Source organism: Dasypus novemcinctus, chromosome 11 (assembly GCF_030445035.2).
Source record: "Dasypus novemcinctus isolate mDasNov1 chromosome 11, mDasNov1.1.hap2, whole genome shotgun sequence".
Taxonomy (NCBI): Eukaryota; Metazoa; Chordata; class Mammalia; order Cingulata; family Dasypodidae; genus Dasypus; species Dasypus novemcinctus.
Genome location: NC_080683.1, coordinates 85,371,907 through 85,390,212, shown reverse-complemented (window position 1 = coordinate 85,390,212; position 18,306 = coordinate 85,371,907). Strand labels below are relative to the sequence as shown.

Sequence of the window (18,306 nt, the reverse complement as noted above, 5' to 3'; positions counted from 1 at the left end):
CACTGAATCACTTAAGTGCAGGTCAGTTTTCTTCTATTGCTGTGGCTACCCACTGGCTCTTGTTGTCTGCAAGCATGTCTTCACTTGTGGACATTTTTCTTGAGTTATGTCATAGATGATTTCCTTCTCTCCATTTTCTCTGCTCTCTCTGGAACTCCTGCTGTTTGGCTGTTTGACCTCCTGGAGTCATCCTCTAACCTGTGTTTTCTGTCATTTTCTATCCTTGTTCCTCCACCGTCTGGGAGATTTCCACCTTGTCTTACACCTCTTATATTAATTTATTAATTTATTAATTCTTTTAATTTTTTTTACTTCTAATAGATCTTCTTTGTTCTCTAAATTCTCTTTTTTAATAGCAGCCTCATGTTGTTTCACAATATCATATTGTTGTTTCACTTCTGTGAGCATGTTAAGATGACATTTATTTATTTATTTGTTTTTAGTGTTACCTCTTCCCTGGACAGACTCTGTTTTCTGCAGGTTACATTCTTGTTTGTTTTGGTTTCTGCATATACTATTAGAGACTTTCCTCCAACGTCTGATGATTTTTAAAAAAAGCATAATTATATGTGAGAGTGGGATGCTAAGAAGCTAAATGGCAGCTTCGCAGGTGTGGATATGCCCCGTAGACAGTAGCCGCCCTGGAGGTGGTACAGCAGGACTCTGCCTCCTTGGCGATACCTGGCATCGGCATCTTCAGCTCCTTCACCTTGGGTCCTTCTCGTTCCAGGAGAGGATGCTTTTGCTCTTCCAGTTGGTGGCTCTAGGTCCAACTGCCAGTGTCTGGAAAAAGTTAGGGAGGTCTCCACTTCTTAGTTGTAACATTTGACTACTGTCCTTGCAGTAGTTCTACTCACCTGTGCCTGGTGACCCCAATCCACAGACCCTTTGTCTTACCCTCTTCAGAGAACAATCTCCATCTTCTCTTGCGGGGGTAGGGGGGTCCTTGAGGAGAGGGGGCACTCTCCTCCTGGCTGCATGGAATTGGGAGATTGGATCTGGGGGATTGGGGTCCTAACTGCCTTTCATATAGACTCACCCCTGTTTCCAAGAGATTTCAGGTTCCACCAATTGAGCCTTTGGGTGGTGTCTTAAAAATTAGGTCGTGTCTTTGTACCCCTTGCTGCTGGCTTTGAGTTCATCAACACCAACATCCAAAATTGTATTGCTGATGTCACCTTCCTGTTCATTGCCCTTTGGGATATATGCCTTTAAAAAAGAAAGAAAGGAAAAAAAACAAAAAAAACTTTTATTTTTAAACACTTTCAAACTTAGAAGACAGTTATAAAAATAATACAAACCCCATACAGGGAGCTCCAACAAACCTTTATCCTCGCAGATACCAGACCCACCAATTTGGACATTTTGCCGCATTTACCATACCATTCTGTCGTACATAAGCCTATCAATCCATCTGTCTACCCATCTGCCTGCCTGTCAAGGGGATATATGCGTTTTAAGAGAAACCCTTGCGTGCCATTTTAATTGGGGAGGGAAGAGAAAAATGTACACGTTCTTGCTTACACTATGCTTCTGGGGCTCTTGTTCCAGGGGAGCGGCCTTTCAAGTGTAACGAGTGTGGAAAAGGCTTTGCTCAAAAGCACTCCCTGCAGGTCCACACCAGGATGCATACGGGCGAGCGGCCGTACACCTGCACTGTGTGCAGCAAGGCTCTTACCACCAAGCACTCTCTGCTGGAGCACATGAGCCTACACTCAGGTACCGGGCTAGCACCACGGGGCTTACTGCCACCAGGCTCCCCTTCCCCACTTCCGGGGTGGGCATTCTTTGACCCAAATGGTCTCTCGTCTGCTGGTTTCATTTCCTCGTGTCATTGAAACATGCATTAATCAGAGTGCAGAGTTCTGCACCTCACTGAGCTTTAAAACTAGGGCTTACAAACTGCCTGCCAAGGAATGGAGTGTACAAGTGTGTTTTGTTTGATCACCAGCATTTAGCTTTAATGCCCGGGAATGAAACTTGATTTCTTCACTCCTACTCCAGTCTCTAGCATTCCCTAATGCCTTATATGCTCTTACACATTTATGTTACTGCCATAGACCCTGAAGGCATTTGGGTTTGCAGGCAAGTTATTGGTATCATTTGTAGAAAACAGGGCCTGGGACTCTGTGATATTTATCTTATTAGTGAATATTTGTTCTTTATAGTTTTTGCATGTTTTGGTGTTTTGATTTTTTTCTTGGCAGGACAGAAGTCTTTTACCTGTGATCAATGTGGAAAATATTTCAGCCAGAAAAGACAACTAAAGAGCCACTACCGAGTTCATACAGGTAGAATTAAGTGGGAAAAAATTTGGAATGGTGGGGGAGACATGCAAATACAAATTACTAGTTTCTGAAATATTCAATTCACACTGTACAAGATAACTGAAACTTTAGGGGAAAGAGTCCAAAAAGCGATCTAAATTAGATGTCCTTGTGCTAGTCTCTACCACCATGTGCTTTGGTTTTAATTTTTGTACTCCATTTTTGGTGCCACAGTCAGAAACCTTTCAGATTTGGTTTCTTTCCAGAGCACCACTTGCCTGAGGGGTGCTGACTGGTTGCTCGTGGTGCCAGAACAGGGATGTCCTCGCCCCACATCTATCAGTCTGGGCTCTGTTCTACCTGGCTCTACCCATTGTCCTTTCATCTTTCCTGCCAATTGATGGGAGCGGAGTGGGGGGGGTTTGGAGTGTAATTTGAGATCACCTGGCTATAGCCACACAATTTGCTCTCAGTAAGCCGGAGATGATGGTTAGGGAGATGAGAAGGTCCCCAGCTTAATTGGGGAAGCAGCATATCCCTCATGAGGTGAGGTGCCTAGGAAAATATGAACTGTTTCCAAATTAATAAACTTTATTGTTTTTTTTTTAATTAAAATACCATATTTAAAGTGATTATTTTTCAGGGAAGTGCTTAACACAAATCACTGAAGAAATGCAGGGGGAGCATACATGCACTGACACTTTTTTTATTGTTGCGACAAGGCCATTCATTGCCGGAATGCAGCCATTGCCATCGCAAATTCATGGATGTGTCTCAGCTAAAGAAACATCTGCGAACACACACAGGTAAAACGCCCTCGCATCGTCCCTTTTCACTATACTTTCCATTTGCAGAAGTGTGAGGAATGAAGTACTCTGAGTCCCCTCCACAGACTGTGTTTGGACGTGTTTGTTGTAAATTGGGAATTTTCTAAGTAGATTATTTAAAAGCTGAAGGCAGAACGCTGTCAGCACTGTTCTGTGGGAAAGTTACACGTGTTTGTAGATTAGCAAAATGGAGATCATTTAGCAAGCACTCTGAATCTAGTTCTGTGCTTTCATGCTTAATTCATTTCCTCACTGAAGAATATCAAGATAATTTTTTTTTTTTTTTGGAAAAGGGAGCAAAATGAAACAAACATAAAGGTAGCAGCAGGACTAATGGTTTTTATACTGTCTCCCTAGAAACTGCACAGGTAACATAAGCACTGCCACCCCCAAAAAAATCGGCTTCAGGAATGAAAGAAGGCAGGATTGATTGGGCAGGCCAGATTCTTTCATTTATATCAGAAAGGAAAAACGTGGGCCTCTTAGATCTTTTGCTCAAGAGTACTTATTAAAAATAAGCTTCTTTGATTTTCTAAGAAAAACTTTCCAAAGTAGGTTGATTAATGAATGGTTCTGCTAAATGTATTAAATTGTCTACCAGAGTTATCAGTCAGATTGCTTTTTGTTGCTTTGAACAATTTTTTTTTTTTTGAGATACCGGGACCTCGTATGTGGGAAGCCAGTCCTCAACCACTGAGCTACACTGCTTCCCCCGAGTTGATTTTTTCACTTATTTGTTTATTTTGTTTTTAGGAGGTACCGGGGATTGAACCCGGAACCTCATAGCTACATCCGCTCCCTGAACAAGTTTTTGAAAACAAGTTTTTCTGCTTAAAGTAAGTAAATATCACAAAGGTATGGGTTATATGAAAATGGATCTCCGTATAATCTTTCTACAGACCTTGACATGAATAGGTTCTGTGCTGTTTAATTCATCCATTTAACAGATAATTACCAAGCACTTCCTGGGTCCCAGGCACTGTGCCAGGCATAGAGGGTACAGCAGTTAGTGGGAGGGAGAGAGCCCCACTCTTGAGGGGCTGACATTCTAGCAGGGGAGACAGAGCAAATGGGTGTGCAACGTGTCAGGTTGTGGTACGTGCTGGGAAGAAATCAAACAGGGTAAGGGGCCGGAATGGGAAGGGCAGCTGCTCATGGGGAAGTGAGGGGAGGCCTCGCTGACGAGGTGGCATCGTGGGTGGGGCTCCATATGCGGTGGAGGAGTGAGAGCCGTTGTGGACTCTTCAGGAGCAGAGTGTCCCAGGCAGAGGGAACAGGTGCAAAGCCCTGAGACAGGGTGCTCCTGGCATGCCGGAGGAGTCCCAGGAGGCAGCAGGGGTGACCAAGGCAGAATGAGGGCCACGGGAGGGGTGGTGTGTAAGTGGTCATCGGAGGCCACCAGGGCCCACTAGTGCAGGTGTTCCAGGCATAGCTGCCTGGGGCATTTGCCTGAGAAGCTTTAAAACACAAGTGTGGCCCCAAGCCCAGAGAGGCTGATTGAGTTAGCCTGGGCCCGAGCTTGGGAACTGGCATCTTTAAGAGCTCCCAGGTCATTCTAGATGCTCTTTGGCTTCAGCACTTTGGCGGGCATAGTGAAGACCTGTGTTTTCTTGTGAGTGAGAGGGCCTTAACAAGAGGCATGACGTGGTTTGACTTAGGGTCTTAATAGGATCACTCCAGCTACTGGGTAGTGTAAGGTGAGGGTGGAAGCAGACACCTGTTAGGAGGCCACTGTGGTAATTGGGAGGACAGGTGGTGGTAACTTGGCACAGTGTGGTTGTAGCAGTTTGATGTTACTGATGAATTCCAAAAAGAAATATTGAATTACGTTTGTAAACTGATCTTCTCCTCTGGGCGTATTAGAGTGTATTGGATTCAGAGGTTTTACTTTTACTTGGTTAAATAATGATTAAGGCTTTGATTGGGCTTTGATGTTTGGGGACTGAAAGAGAAACTGCACCACAGAAAAGGGAGGTTGGAGTCTTGAGCTGGGGCCCCAGGAAGTAACACACAGAAGAGCTTAGTCGTGAGGAAAGAGAGAAGGCCCTGAGAAGAGAAACAAACCATTTGCCTAATAGTCTACAGCTGGCCTTGTGGCTACCAGAGCAGCTGAGCCCAGAGAGAGGCAAGCCCCGGGAAGAGAGGAACCCAGGAAGCCTGAACCCTGACAGGTGTCGGCAGCCATCTTGCTCCAACACATGGCAATAGACTTTGGTGAGGGAGGTAACTTACCTCTATGGCCTGGTAACTGAAGCTTCTACTCCAAGTAAACACCCTTTATAAAAACCAATCCATTTCTGGTATTTTGCATCAGCACCCCTTTGGCTGACTAATACAGTGGTAGCAAAGGAAATAGCGATAAGCTATCCAATCCAGGATATATTTGCTTTTGATTGGATGTGGGGGCAGAGAAAGGGGAGGCAAAAGCAACTTGAAGAATGAAGAATTGTAGAATGACTGTGGGATGAACAAATCGTTAGGTTTTGGACATGCTGGATTGAGATTTCTGTTTGACATCCAGGTGCAGATGTGGAGTAGGTAGTTGGACGTTGGGTCTCAAGTTGAGGGGCTAGGTGCAAGCCAGAGATTTCTGTTTGATATCCAAGTGTAGACGTGGAGTAGGTAGTTGGACGTTGGGTCTCAAGTTGAGGGGCTAGGTGCAAGCCAGAGATTTCTGTTTGATATCCAAGTGTAGACGTGGAGTAGGTAGTTGGACGTTGGGTCTCAAGTTGAGGGGCTAGGTGCAAGCCAGGGATTTCTGTTTGATATCCAAGTGTAGACGTGGAGTAGGTAGTTGGACATTGGGTCTCAAGTTGAGGGGTTAGGTACAAGCCAGAGCTATAAAATTTACACATTTACACATAAGCCTGTAAATCGTCTGTGAACCTATAATGAAAATACCTAGGAGTGAGTACAGGTGGGGAGGAGGGAGACGGCTTGTTGAGTCTTACTGGAAGTGAAACTTTTGCTTTCTGAGTATAAGGCATGAATGCGACTCCTGGTCTTTGTGAGTAGAAGCAGGCCTTGAACTGAGGATGACAAGGAAAAGAAGTCCTCTGCTTCCTGATCCCAGCAAACTCTTCCCACCCTATCCCCTTTGAGAAAAGGAGAAGAGGAAGATAGATGATGTGTGATTGGTAAAAAGGAGACAGAGAGAGCTCCATAAAGTGGTTTGTGTGACTTAGAGATAAGAAAAGAAATCGAACCCACCAAAAACTTTGAGCTCGTTGAGGGCAGGGACTGTGACCCATCTGTCCCTAGCACAGAGATACACTCAGTGTTTGTTGGTGCTCCCCAGGCATGAGTGGATGGGTTAGGGAGAGCCCTCCTGGCAGAGTGGTGCCCATCTCCATAGACAGGTGCTAGGAAGCTGAGAGGGTCGGGACAGGAAGCACCAACTGTTGCAATAGGGCCACGCTCATTTGGAAAACCAAGACTGTTACCTCTTAGTTCTTTGAGTGGAAACTTTCTCTGCATTAGATGCACTGTACTGAGCACCAAAGATGAGAACTTTCTTCGCTAAGGGTACATCATCAGGGAAGCGGATGTGGCTCAAGCAATTGGGCTTCCGTCTACCATATAGGAGGTCCAGGGTTTGATGCCCAGGGCCTCCTGGTGAAGGCAAACTGGATCGTGTGGTGAGCTGGCCTGCGTGGAGTGCTGGCCTGCACAGAGCGCTGCCCTGTGCAGGAGTGCTGGCTCCCGTGGAGAGCTGGCGCAGCAATCTGACACAACAAAAAGAGACACAGAGGAGAGATAATAAGAGATGTAGCAGATCAGGGAGCTGTGGTGGTGCAAGAGAATGATCGCCTCTCTTCCGCTCCGGAAGGTCCAAGGGTTGGTTCCCGGAGCCAATAAGAACACAAGCAGACACAGAAGAACACACAGCGCATGGACACAGAGAGCAGGCAATGGGAGGAGAGAAATAAGTAAATAAATAAACCTTTAAAAAAAAAAGAGTGCATCATCAGCGAGGGAGATGGAAGCATCTTGAAATAGAGGCAAGGTGTCAGGCAGACAGGCAGTGCCGGTGAGCCCACCGCAGCCCATATTCCTCAGGTCTCATTGGTATACCTGGGGGTGGTCAGGCCCAAAGCAAGTGAGTCATTCCAAGTTAGGCAAACACATAAGACTGATAAACCAGTGAATGTATTAACTTAGCAAAGGGACCACACCTTTCTTTTGCTCACAGTTTTTTCTTCCTGCTATCAGTGTATCCAGAAACCAAGTTAGTAATCAAAAAGTTGCTTGGGAGCTAGGGTGAGTCAGAGGAATTAGCCAAGGCCGTGGAGAAGCCTGGTGAGCCACCTCTGAGCCCACGTACAGTCCCACTGCTGTAGACTCTCTTGCACGGATAGTGTTAGCTAAACACTGATTCTTTCCCTGTGGGCCCCTACTCACATAGATTGCCTTGCCTACTAACATGTAATACAGTAAATCAAGCCACAGCTTTTTGTGTAGCCTGCCTCATGTTCTTGGATAGGATTTGAAGTTTCTCACACCTCCTCAGCTATGTGTTTCCAGACTGTTCATTAATGTTACTCGCTCCCATGTTCTGAGACCTCGGACCCCTCGCTATGGCATAACCTCTATTAGTAATCGCTCAGTATAGTGTGATAAGAGCCATGTGGTAGAAATATTCACTTTCCCAGGGAAAATCTGAGAAAGCATCCCAGAGGAAGGGCGCTGGCTCCTGAAGCCAAAGCAAGTGCTGGATGGACAAGGAAGTGGGAAGAGGAGTTCCCTGACAGGAGCAAGGTGTGCAAAGCTTGAGGTTGTCAGCGGCCAGCATCCAAGGGCTGCAGTGAAAGATTCCAGGGGTCACTGGATCGCCAAGCAGTGGGCAGGCCTTCAGGGAAGGTGGGAGACATAAAAGATGTGTAAGTTGGGAGGAGGCATATTTGATTTGTGTATTGAAAAGAACTCAGGTAGCCCCAGGAGGATAGAGGGAAGGTCCTGCAGGTGAGTCCGTGTGGAACCTCTTCAGGGAAGAAAAATGAAGGCTGCAGATCAAGGGCGTGGAATGAAGAGACGTAGGTAAGAGAGACGTCTGGTGTGGGGAAACGTATTTGGCACCCACATGACAAACTGTTAATGTCCCAAATAAAAAAGTGAGCACCCCACTAGAAAACTGGGTGGGAAACATGTATAAAACCATGTTAAACTAATCAGATGTTGAAAGAAAATAAATGTGCTTTTTTTCCCCTTGCCCAATAGATTGACAAATAAGTGAGGAAATTGAAATGCTTATGTACTGTGGGTCAGAATGTAATTTAGGAACTTTCTACAAAGCACCTTTGGCCATTTGTATCTAAATGTAAACTACCCAATTGTGAAAAGATGTTTGCATGTGGATATTCATCAGGTAGGATTGTATAGCATGGCACAAAGCTCCAAACACAACCTAAATGCGCATCAGTAAGGGATTAGTTAGGTAAATCTTCAAGGATATACACAGTGGAGCACGACTTATCCTTTTAAAACACAGGTGTGTCTTTGTTCAGCATGACAGCATGGATGGTCTCGTGGTGGAGTTGCATGCCCCTGCGTGGGTACACACAGATGTCTGTGAAGACATTTGTCACAGTGGTCCCTGGGTATCTCAAGAGAAGGGAGTTGGGAGTGGTTTTTACATTCTTTACTTCTCAATATTATTTGATTATTTTAAATGAGCATGGGTAATTTTTTTTCATGTTAAAAACAATTTATTAAAGTATATCACATACATGAACATACATAAACATTTAGTGTATAGAAAAAGTTGTGAACTTATAAAACAAACATGTGTAACATCGCACAGGACTCCCACACATCACCTCACCACCAATACTTTGCATTGTAGTGAAACATTTGTGACAAGTTTTGAAAGAACATCAGCAGAGTATTACTAAAGACTCTAATCCATGTCTTACATTTGGTGAATTTTTCCCCAACCCACCCTATTACATTTTTTGTTCATAAACCATACAGTTTATCAAGTGTACAATCAGTGGCAATTGGTAGAGTCACCAAGTCATGCATTCATCACTTCAGTCAATATTAGAGCATTTCCATTACTCTAAAAAACAACAAAAAAACAACCACTAACATACCCCTTAGGTTAGTGCTAGTAACAAATCCTATGATGTGCTTTTGCCATTTCTATTCCTTTCCAAACATTTCCAAAAACTTTTTACCAATTCACAGATTAAACCTCAGATTTGCATTCTCTAACCACATTCTTTTCTTTTACTTATATTCTAGCTATTAACTCCATGAGTTTGCTCATTGTATTTATATAGTTCACAATAGTGAAGTTATGTAATATTTGTCCTTTTGTGCCTGACTTGCTTCACTCAACATACTGTCCTCCAGGTTCATGCACGTTTTCATATGCTTCGCAATGTTACTTCTTACTGCTGAATAATATTCGATTGTGTATATATCACAGTTTTTCCATTCTTCAGTTGATGGACACCTGAGTTGTTTCTGTCTTTGGCAATTGTGAAAAAAGTCCCTATGAACGTCGGCATTCAGATGTCTGTTTGTGTCACTGCTCTCCGTTTTTCTGGGTATACCTAGTATCGGTATTGCCAGGTCATAGGGTAGATCTATATCTCACTTCCTTATGAACTGCCAAACAGTCCTCCACTGTGGCCTTGCCATTCTGCATGCCCACCAGCAGTGAATAAGCATTCCTATCTCTCCACATCCTCTCCAACACTTGTAGTTTACTGTTTCATTGGTCATTCTAGTAGGTGTGAAATATCTCATTGTAGCTTTGATTTGCATTTCCATAATAGGCAGTGATGTGGAGCTTTTTTTTTTTTCATGTGTTTTTTATCATTTGTGTTTCTTCTTTAGGAAAATGTCTATTCAGGTCTTTAACCCAATTTTTAATTGGGTCATTTGTCTTTTCATTTTTGAGTTGTAGAATCTCTTTATAATCGTATTTATTAGATCCTTGTCAGATGTGTGATTTCCAAATATTTTCTCCTGTTGAGTAGGCTGCCTTTTTACCCTCTTCACAAAGTCCTTTGAGGTGCAGAAGTTTTTAATTTTAAGGAGGTGCCATTTGTGTATTTTTCTTTTGTTGTTGTGCTTTGAGTGTAAGGTTTAAGAGACCCCCACCTACTATAAGGTCTCATAGATGTTTCTCTATGTTATCTTCTAGGCGTTTTATGGTCCTGGCTTTTGTATTTAGGTCTTTGATCCATTTTGAGTTGATTCTTTTATAGGGAGTGAGATAGGGGTCCTCTTTCATTCTTTTCATTATGGATATTCAGTTCTCCCAGCACCATTTATTGGAGAGACTGTTCTGTCCCAGAAAAGTGGACTTGGTAGGCTTATCAAAAATCAGTTGACTAGGAAAGCAGATGTGGCTCAACTGATAGAGCGTCCACCTACCATATAGGAGGTCTGGGGTTCAGTACCCAGGGTTTGATACCCACGGCCTCCTGGTCTGTGTGGTGAGCTGGCCCATGCACAGTGCTGATGCGTACAAGGAATGCCATGCCACACAGGGGTTCCCCCCACATACGGGTGCTCCGTGCACAAGGAGTGCGCCCTGCAAGGAGAGCTGCCTCGCATGAAAAGCACAGCCTGCCTGGGAGTGGCACCACACACGCAGAGAGCTGACTCAGCAAGATAAAAAGAGACACACATTCCCAGTGCTGCCTGACCAGAATGCAGGTGGACACAGACGAGCACACAGCGAATCAACACAGAGAGCAGATGGGAGGGGGATGGGGAGAGAAATAAATAAAAGAAAATCTGAAGAAAAAAAAAATCAGTTGACTCTAGAAGTAAGGGTCTGTTTCTGAACTTCAATTCAGTTCCATTGGTCAGTGTGTCTACTTTTATGCCAATACTATGCTGTTTTGACCACTGTAGCTTTATATTACACTTCAAGATCAGGGCGCAGAGTCTTCTAACTTAGCTCTTCTTTTTGAGGATGTTTTTCGGTATTCAGTACCCCTTCCAAGTAAATTTGGTTATTGACTTTTCTATTTCTGTAAAGTAGGCTGTTGGAATTTTGATTGGTATTGCATTGAATCTATAAATCAAGTTGGGTAGAATTGACTTCTTTACAATGTTTTGTCTTCTGATCCATGAACATGGAATGTCCTTCCATTTGTTTAGGTCTTCTTTGATTTCTTTAGCAGTGTTCTGTAGTTTTCTGAATACAGATCCTTTCCATTCCTGGTTAAACTAATTTCTACATATTTGAGTCTTGTTGTTGATATTGTAAATGGATTTTTTCTTCCTGATTTCCTCCTCAGCTTGCAAATTACTAGTGTATAGAAATACTACTGATTTTTGCATGTTGATCTTGTATCCTGCCACTTTGCTGAACTCATTTATTAGCTCAACTAGTTTTGTTGTAGATAGTTCAGGATTTCCTAAATTTAAATTGGATCATGTCATTTGCAAATAGTGACAGCTTTATTTCCACTTTTCCAATTTGGAGGGCTTTTATTTCCTTTTCTTGCCTAAATGCCCTAGCTAAAACTTCTAGCACAATGGTGAACAGCAGTGGTGACAGTAGGCATCCTTTCCTTGTTACTGATTTTAGAGGGAAAGCTTTTAACCTCCTATTGAGTACAGTGTTGGCTGTGGGATTTTCATATATGCCCTCTTTTTTTTTTAATTTTTTTCTCTCTCCCCTTCTTCCCGCCGCCCCCCCCCCCCCCCCCATTATCTGCTTTCTGTGTCCATTCACACTGTGTTCTTCTGTGTTTGCTTGTATTCTTGTCAGCAGCACTGGGAATCTGTGTCTCTTTTGCGTCATCTTTCTGCGTCAGCTCTCCATGTGTGTGGCACCACTCCTTGGCAGGCTGAGCTTTTTTTGTGCTGGGCAGCTCTCCTTACAGGGTACACTCCTTGAGTGTAGGGCTCTCCTACGCAGGGGACATCCCTGTGTGGTATGGCACTCCTTGCACGCATCAGCACTGTGTGTGGGCCAGCTTATCACATGGGTCAGGAGGCCCTGGGTTTGAACTCTGGACCTCTCATGTGGTAGGCGGACACTATCTGTTGAGCCAAGTCTGCTTCCCAATGCCCTCTATTATGTTGAGAAACTTTCCTTCTATACCTCCCTTTTTTTTAAACGAATCAATTTTATTGAAACATATTAATAAAGCATAAATCCATCCAAAATGTAAAATCAGTGGTATTCAGTGTAATCACATATTTGTGCATTCATCATTTCAGTCATTCTTAGAGCATTTTCATTATTCCAATAATAATAATAATAAAACTCATCACCTCTCAGTCTCTCTATGCTTTCCTTGCCATACATAGCAGCTATTTTTTCTTCTCTCTAGTATATTTGTATTTATATTTTATAAAGTCTTATAATAATAAGCAATATCACCCATATTTGTGCTTTACATGAGGTTTTACTATCTTACATAGTCCCATGTTGCAGTTCTTGGCTTTCCTTCTAGTAATATACATGACCTTAGAATTTCCCTTTCAGCCACTGTTATACCCATGTAATAGCTCTGCTAGTTACAAACACCATGATATGCTTGCACCATTTCTATTCATTTCCAAAGATTTACAAACAACCTTTTTACCAGTTCTGCACAGATTAACCCTAGCTTTCCATTCTCTACCCTCCTTTTTTCTGTTGGCCTATATTCTAATTATTAACTCCATGAGTTTACACAATATATTTAGTTCATAAAGCACAACCGTACAGTATTTGTCCTTTTGTGTCTGGCTTGCTTCACTCTATATAATGTCCTTCAGGTTCATCCATGTTGTCATATGCTTCACAACCTCATTTCTTCCTACCGCTGCATAATATTCCATCTTGTATATACACCACAATTTGTTTATCCATTCATCAGTTGGTGAACACCTAGGTTGTTTCCAACTTTTGGCAATCGTGAATAATTCTACTATGAACATCAGTGTGTAGATGTCTGTTTGTGTCTCTGCTCTTGGTCCTTCTGTGTACATACTTAGTAATGGTATTGCTGGGTCCCCTGACAAGTCTATTTCAACTTTCTTAGGAAACTCCCAAACACTCCTCCACAGTGACATTTCCACCAACAGTGAATAAGCATTCCTGTCTCTCCACATCCTCTCCAACATTTACAGTTTTCCAGCTTTTTAAAAGTGGCCAGTCTAATAGGTGTGAAATGAGACCTCATAGTGGTTTTGATTTGCATTTCCCTTATTTCTAGTGATATTGCACATTTTTTCATCTGTGTCTTCCCCATTTGTATTACTTGTTTGAACAATTGTCTTTTCAAGCCTTTGCCCATTTTTAAATTGGGTAGTTTGTCTTTTTATTGTTGCATTGTATGATCTCTTTTTATATCGTGGATATTAAGTGCTCAGCAGATATGTGATTGCCAAATATTTTCTCCCATTGAGTTGGCTGCCTTTTCACCCTTTTGACAAAGTCTTTCTGAGGAGGTCCCATTTATCTGTTTTTTTCTTTTGTTGCTTGTGCTTTGGGTGTAATGTTTGAGAAACTACTGCCTACTGCAAGATCTTGAAGATATTTTCCTACATTTTCTTCTATGAGTTTTATGGTTGTCGCTTTATATTTAGATCCTTCATCCATTTTGAGTTAATTTTTATATATAAGGTATGAGGTAAGGGTCCTCTGTCTTTCTTTTGGATATGACTATCCATTTCTCCCAGCACCATTTGTTGAATAGATTGTTCTGGCCCATCTGGGAGGGCTTTAACGCTTTGTCAAAAATCACCTGACTGTAGATGCAAGGGTCTATTTCTGAGTTCTCAATTCAGTTCCTTTGGTCAATGTGTCTGGCTTTATGCCAGTACTGTGCTGTTGTTTTTGGGTTTTTTTTTTACCACTGTAGCTAAGTAATATACTTTAAAGTCTAGAAGTGAAAGTCTTCCAACTTTGTTCTTTTTTAAGATCTTTTTGGCTATTTAGGACCCCTTTACCTTCAAATAAATTTGATAATTGGTTTTTCTATTTCTGCAAAAGAAAAAAAAAGGGCTATCAGGATTTTTATTGGAATTGCATTGATCTGTAAATCAGTTTGGCAGAATTGATGTCTTAACGATATTTAGTCTTCCAATCCATGAATACAGAATATCCTTCCATTTATTTCAGTCTTCAGTTGCTTTCAGCAGTGTTTTTTAGTTTTCTGAATACAGGTCCTTTATGTCCTTGGTTGAATTCATTCCTAAATATTTGATTGTTTTAGTTGCTATTATAAATGGAGTTTTTTTTCTAATTTCCTCTTCAGATTGCACATTAGTAGTGTATAGAAACACTATTGATTTTTGCATATTAATCTAGTTATCCCACCACTTTGCTGAATACGTCTTTTAGTTCCAGTAGCTTTGTTGTGGATTTTTCAGGAGATTCTAGATATAGGATCATATCATAAGCAAATAGTGTTTTATGTCTTCCTTTCTATTTAGGTGCCTTTTATTTCTTTATCTAGCCTAATTGTTCTAGCTAGAACTTCTAGCTGCAATGTTGAATAGCAGTGGTGACAGTGGGCATACTTGTCTTGTTCCTGATCTCAATGGGAAAGCTTTCAGTCTTTCACCATTGATAAAATGCTAGCTGTAGGTTTTTTCATCTATGAACTTTACCATGTTGCGAAAACTTCCTCCTATCCCTATCTTTTTTTGGAGTGTTCTTATTAGGAAAGGGTGCTGTATTTTGTCAAATGCCTTTTTTGCATCGATCGAGAGAATCATGTAATTTTTCTTCTCAATTTATCAATATGGTTTATGACACTAATTGATTTTCTTCTGTTAAACCACCCTTGCATACCTGGGATATAATCCGCTTGATTGTAGTGTAAAATTCTTTTAATGTGCTTTGGATTCTGTTTGCAAGTATTTTGCTGAGGACTTTTGCATCTATATTCACTAGAGATATTGGTCTGTCATTTTCTTTTTTTGCAGTATCTTTATCTGATTTTTGGTATTAGGGTGATGTTGGCTTAATAGAACAAGTTTGGTTGCATTCTTTACTGTTCAGTTTTTTGGAAGTGCTTGAGCAAGATTGGCATTAGATCGTCTTTGAGTAATTGGTAGAATTTACCTGTGAAGCCATCTGGTCCCAGGCTTTTGGTCTTTGGGAAGTTTTTTTTTTCCTATTTAATTAATTTATTTATATATTTCTCTCTCCTCTCCCCGCCCCCCCACCAGTTGTCTGTTCTCTGTGTCCATTTGCTGCGTGTTCTTGTTTTTGTCCGCTTCTGTTGTTGTCTGAGGCATGGGAATCTGTGTTTCTTTTTGTTGCGTCATCTTGCTGCGTCAACTTTCTTGTGTGTGTGGCACCATTCCTGGGCAGGCTGCACTTTCTTTCGCGCTGGGCGGCTCTCCTTACAGGGCACACTCCTTGCACATGGGGCTCCCCTAGGCGGGGGACACCCCTGCATGGCACAGCACTCCTTGTGCACATCAGCACTGTGCATGGGCCAGCTCCACATGGGTCAAGGAGGCCCAGGGTTTGAACCACGGACCTCCCATGTAGTAGACACACGCCCTATCCACTGGGCCAAGTCCGCTTCCCTGGGAAGTTTTGATGACTGCTTCAATCTCTTCCCTTGTGATTGGCTTGTTGAGGTCTTGTTTATTCTGTGGTTAGTGTAGGTGGCTCATGTGTTTCTAGGAATTTGTCCATCTCCTCTACATTGTCTACTTTTTGGTTCATAGTATCCTCTTATGATCTCTCTTATTTCTCCAGGGTCAATGGTAATGTCCCCCCTCCCATTTCTGATTTTATTTATTTGCGTCCTTTCTTTTCTCTTTGTCAGTCTAGCTAAGATGTTGTCGATTTTGTTGATCTTTTCAAAGAACCAAATATTGGTTTTGTTGATTCTGTTTGTTATTCTCAATTTCATTTATTTCTCCTCTGATCTTTACTATTTCTTTCCTTCGATTTGGTTTGGGATTAGTTTGCTCTTCGTTTTCTAGTTCCTCCAGGTGTGCAGTTAGATCTTCAATTTTAGCTCTTTCTTCTTTTTTAATGTAAGCATTGAAGGCTATAAATTTCCCTCTCAGTAATGTCCATAATTGGTTTTATTATGTTATATGCTCATTTTCATTCATCTCAAAGTATTTGCTAAATTCTCTTGCAATTTCTTTTTTGACCAATTGATTATTTAAGAGTATATTATTTAATCTCCATTTATTTATGAATTTTCCCTCTTTTCATCCATTGTTAATTTCCAGCTTCATTCTGTTATGGTCAGAAAAAGTGTTTTGTATAATTTCAATCTTTTTAAGTTCATTGAGACTTGTCTTCTGACCTAACGTATGGTCTGTCTTGGAGAAGGATCTATGAGTACTTGAAAAGAAAGTATACCCAGCTGTTTGGGAGTGCAGTGCTCTGTAAATGTTTTTTAAGTCTAATTCATTTATCATATTATTCAAGTTCTCTGTTTCTTTCCTTATGCTCTGTCTGGATGTTGTATCCAGTACTGAGACTGGTGTGTTGAAGTCTCCAACTATTATTGTAGAGACATCTATTTCTCCCTTCAGTTTTGCCAGTGTGTGCCTCATATATCTTGTGGCACTCAGGCGCATAAATATTTAATATACTGATTTCTTCTTGGTGAATTTCCCTTTTATTAATATATATAATGACCTTCTTCATCCCTTATAATGGTTTTGCATTGGAAATCTATTTTGTCCATTATTAGTATCACTACTCCAGCTCTTTTTTTGGTTACTATTTGCATGGAATATCTTTTTCCAGCCTTTCATTTTTAACCTGGTTGTGTCCTTACATCTGAGATGGGTCTCTTGTAGACATCATATAGATGGTTCATATTTTTTGTCCATTCTATCAATCTGTACCTTTTGATTGGGGACTTCAAGCCATTAACATTCAGTGTTTTTACTGTGAAGGCATTACTTACTTCATTCATTTTATTCTTCAGCTCTCTGTTGTCATATCCTTCCATATTCTGTCTTCTCACCCTTTAGTTTACCCTTCCTAATTATGTTTATTTCTAAACTCTTCTCCAAGTCTCTCACCCTTGTTTTTTCCTTTCAGTCTGCAGCACTCCCTTTAGTATCTCTTGTAATTCTGGTATTTTGGTAACATATTCTGTCAGTGTTTGCTTGCCTGTGAAGACTTTTAACTTACCCTCATTTATGAAGGAAGTCTTGTGAATACAGAAATTCTTGGCTGGCAGTTTTTCTCTTTCAGTACCTTAATACATTATACCACTTTCTTCTCACCTCCGTGGTTTCTGATGAGAGGTCAGCACTTAATCTTACCAAGTTTCCCTTTTATATAATGCTTTGCTTTTCTCTTACTGTTTTCAGAATCCTCCCTTTGTCTCTGATATTTGTCATTCTGAATAGTAGGTGTCTTGGGGTAGGTCTGTTCAGATTTATTCTGTTTGGGGTGTATTGTCCTTCTTGGATATTGATATTTATGTCTTTCATAAGGGTTGGGAAGTTTTCAGTCATTATTTCCTCAAATATTTTTTCTGCCCCTTTTCATTCTCTTCTTCTTGGGTACTGATAATGCAAATGTTTGTGCATTTTGCATTGTCATTCAATTCCCTGAGACTCTGTTCCATTTTTTCATTCTATTCTCTTTCTGTTCTCCTGTCTTTTACAATTTAGATGTTCTTTCTTCGAAATCACTAATTCTGTCTTGGAGCAATTCAGATATGCTCTTATGTGCCTCTTATATATTTTTTATCTCATTCATCATGCCTTTCATTCCTATAAGCTCTGTTACTTTTCCTTGCAACCTTTCGAATTGTTCTTTATGCTCACCCAGAGTCTTTTAAATATCCTTTATTTCTTTAGTCATATTTTCTTTCAATTCGTTGAAATGATTTAGGAGAGCTGTGTAATTATCACTGATAAATTATATGAATCCTCTACCTCTTCAGGATATTTGGTTAGTTCCTTTGGCTAGGCCATCTTTCTAGTTTCCTGTATGGCTTATAATTTTCTGCTGACTTCTAGCATCTGAATATGTTGGTGAATTTACTCTGATGGCCAATTTCTCTCTTTTATCTTTTTTTTTTTCACAGTTCTTCTTTGATATTTGATTCAGTTTAGTCTAAGTCATTAAAATTGTCCAGCTTAAGTTATCAAAATCAAACCAGGGGGGGACACAGATTTGGCTCAACTGATAGAAGGTCTGCCTACCATATGGGAGGTCCAGGGTTCAAACCCAGGGCCTCCTGACCTATGTGGTGAGCTGGCCCATGCACAGTGCTGATGTGCGCAAGGAGTGCCATGCCATGCAG

At 41.3% G+C, this 18,306-nt stretch overlaps 1 protein-coding gene across 3 annotated transcripts in view; it reads left to right on the top strand.

Annotated features, from left to right (window-relative positions):
- The window catches only part of ZBTB24 (zinc finger and BTB domain containing 24), a 33,212-nt gene that overhangs the window by 2,870 nt on the left and 12,036 nt on the right, over window positions 1-18,306 (top strand). For 2 of the 3 annotated variants that reach the window (XM_012528991.4, XM_012528992.3), the window contains exons 3-5: window positions 1,552-1,719; window positions 2,208-2,291; window positions 2,990-3,073. In XM_012528991.4, the coding sequence (XP_012384445.2) occupies window positions 1,552-1,719; window positions 2,208-2,291; window positions 2,990-3,073 (336 nt within the window). The remainder of the gene's footprint in view (window positions 1-1,551; window positions 1,720-2,207; window positions 2,292-2,989; window positions 3,074-18,306) is intronic. The other variant, XM_012528994.4, reaches the window with a different exon arrangement.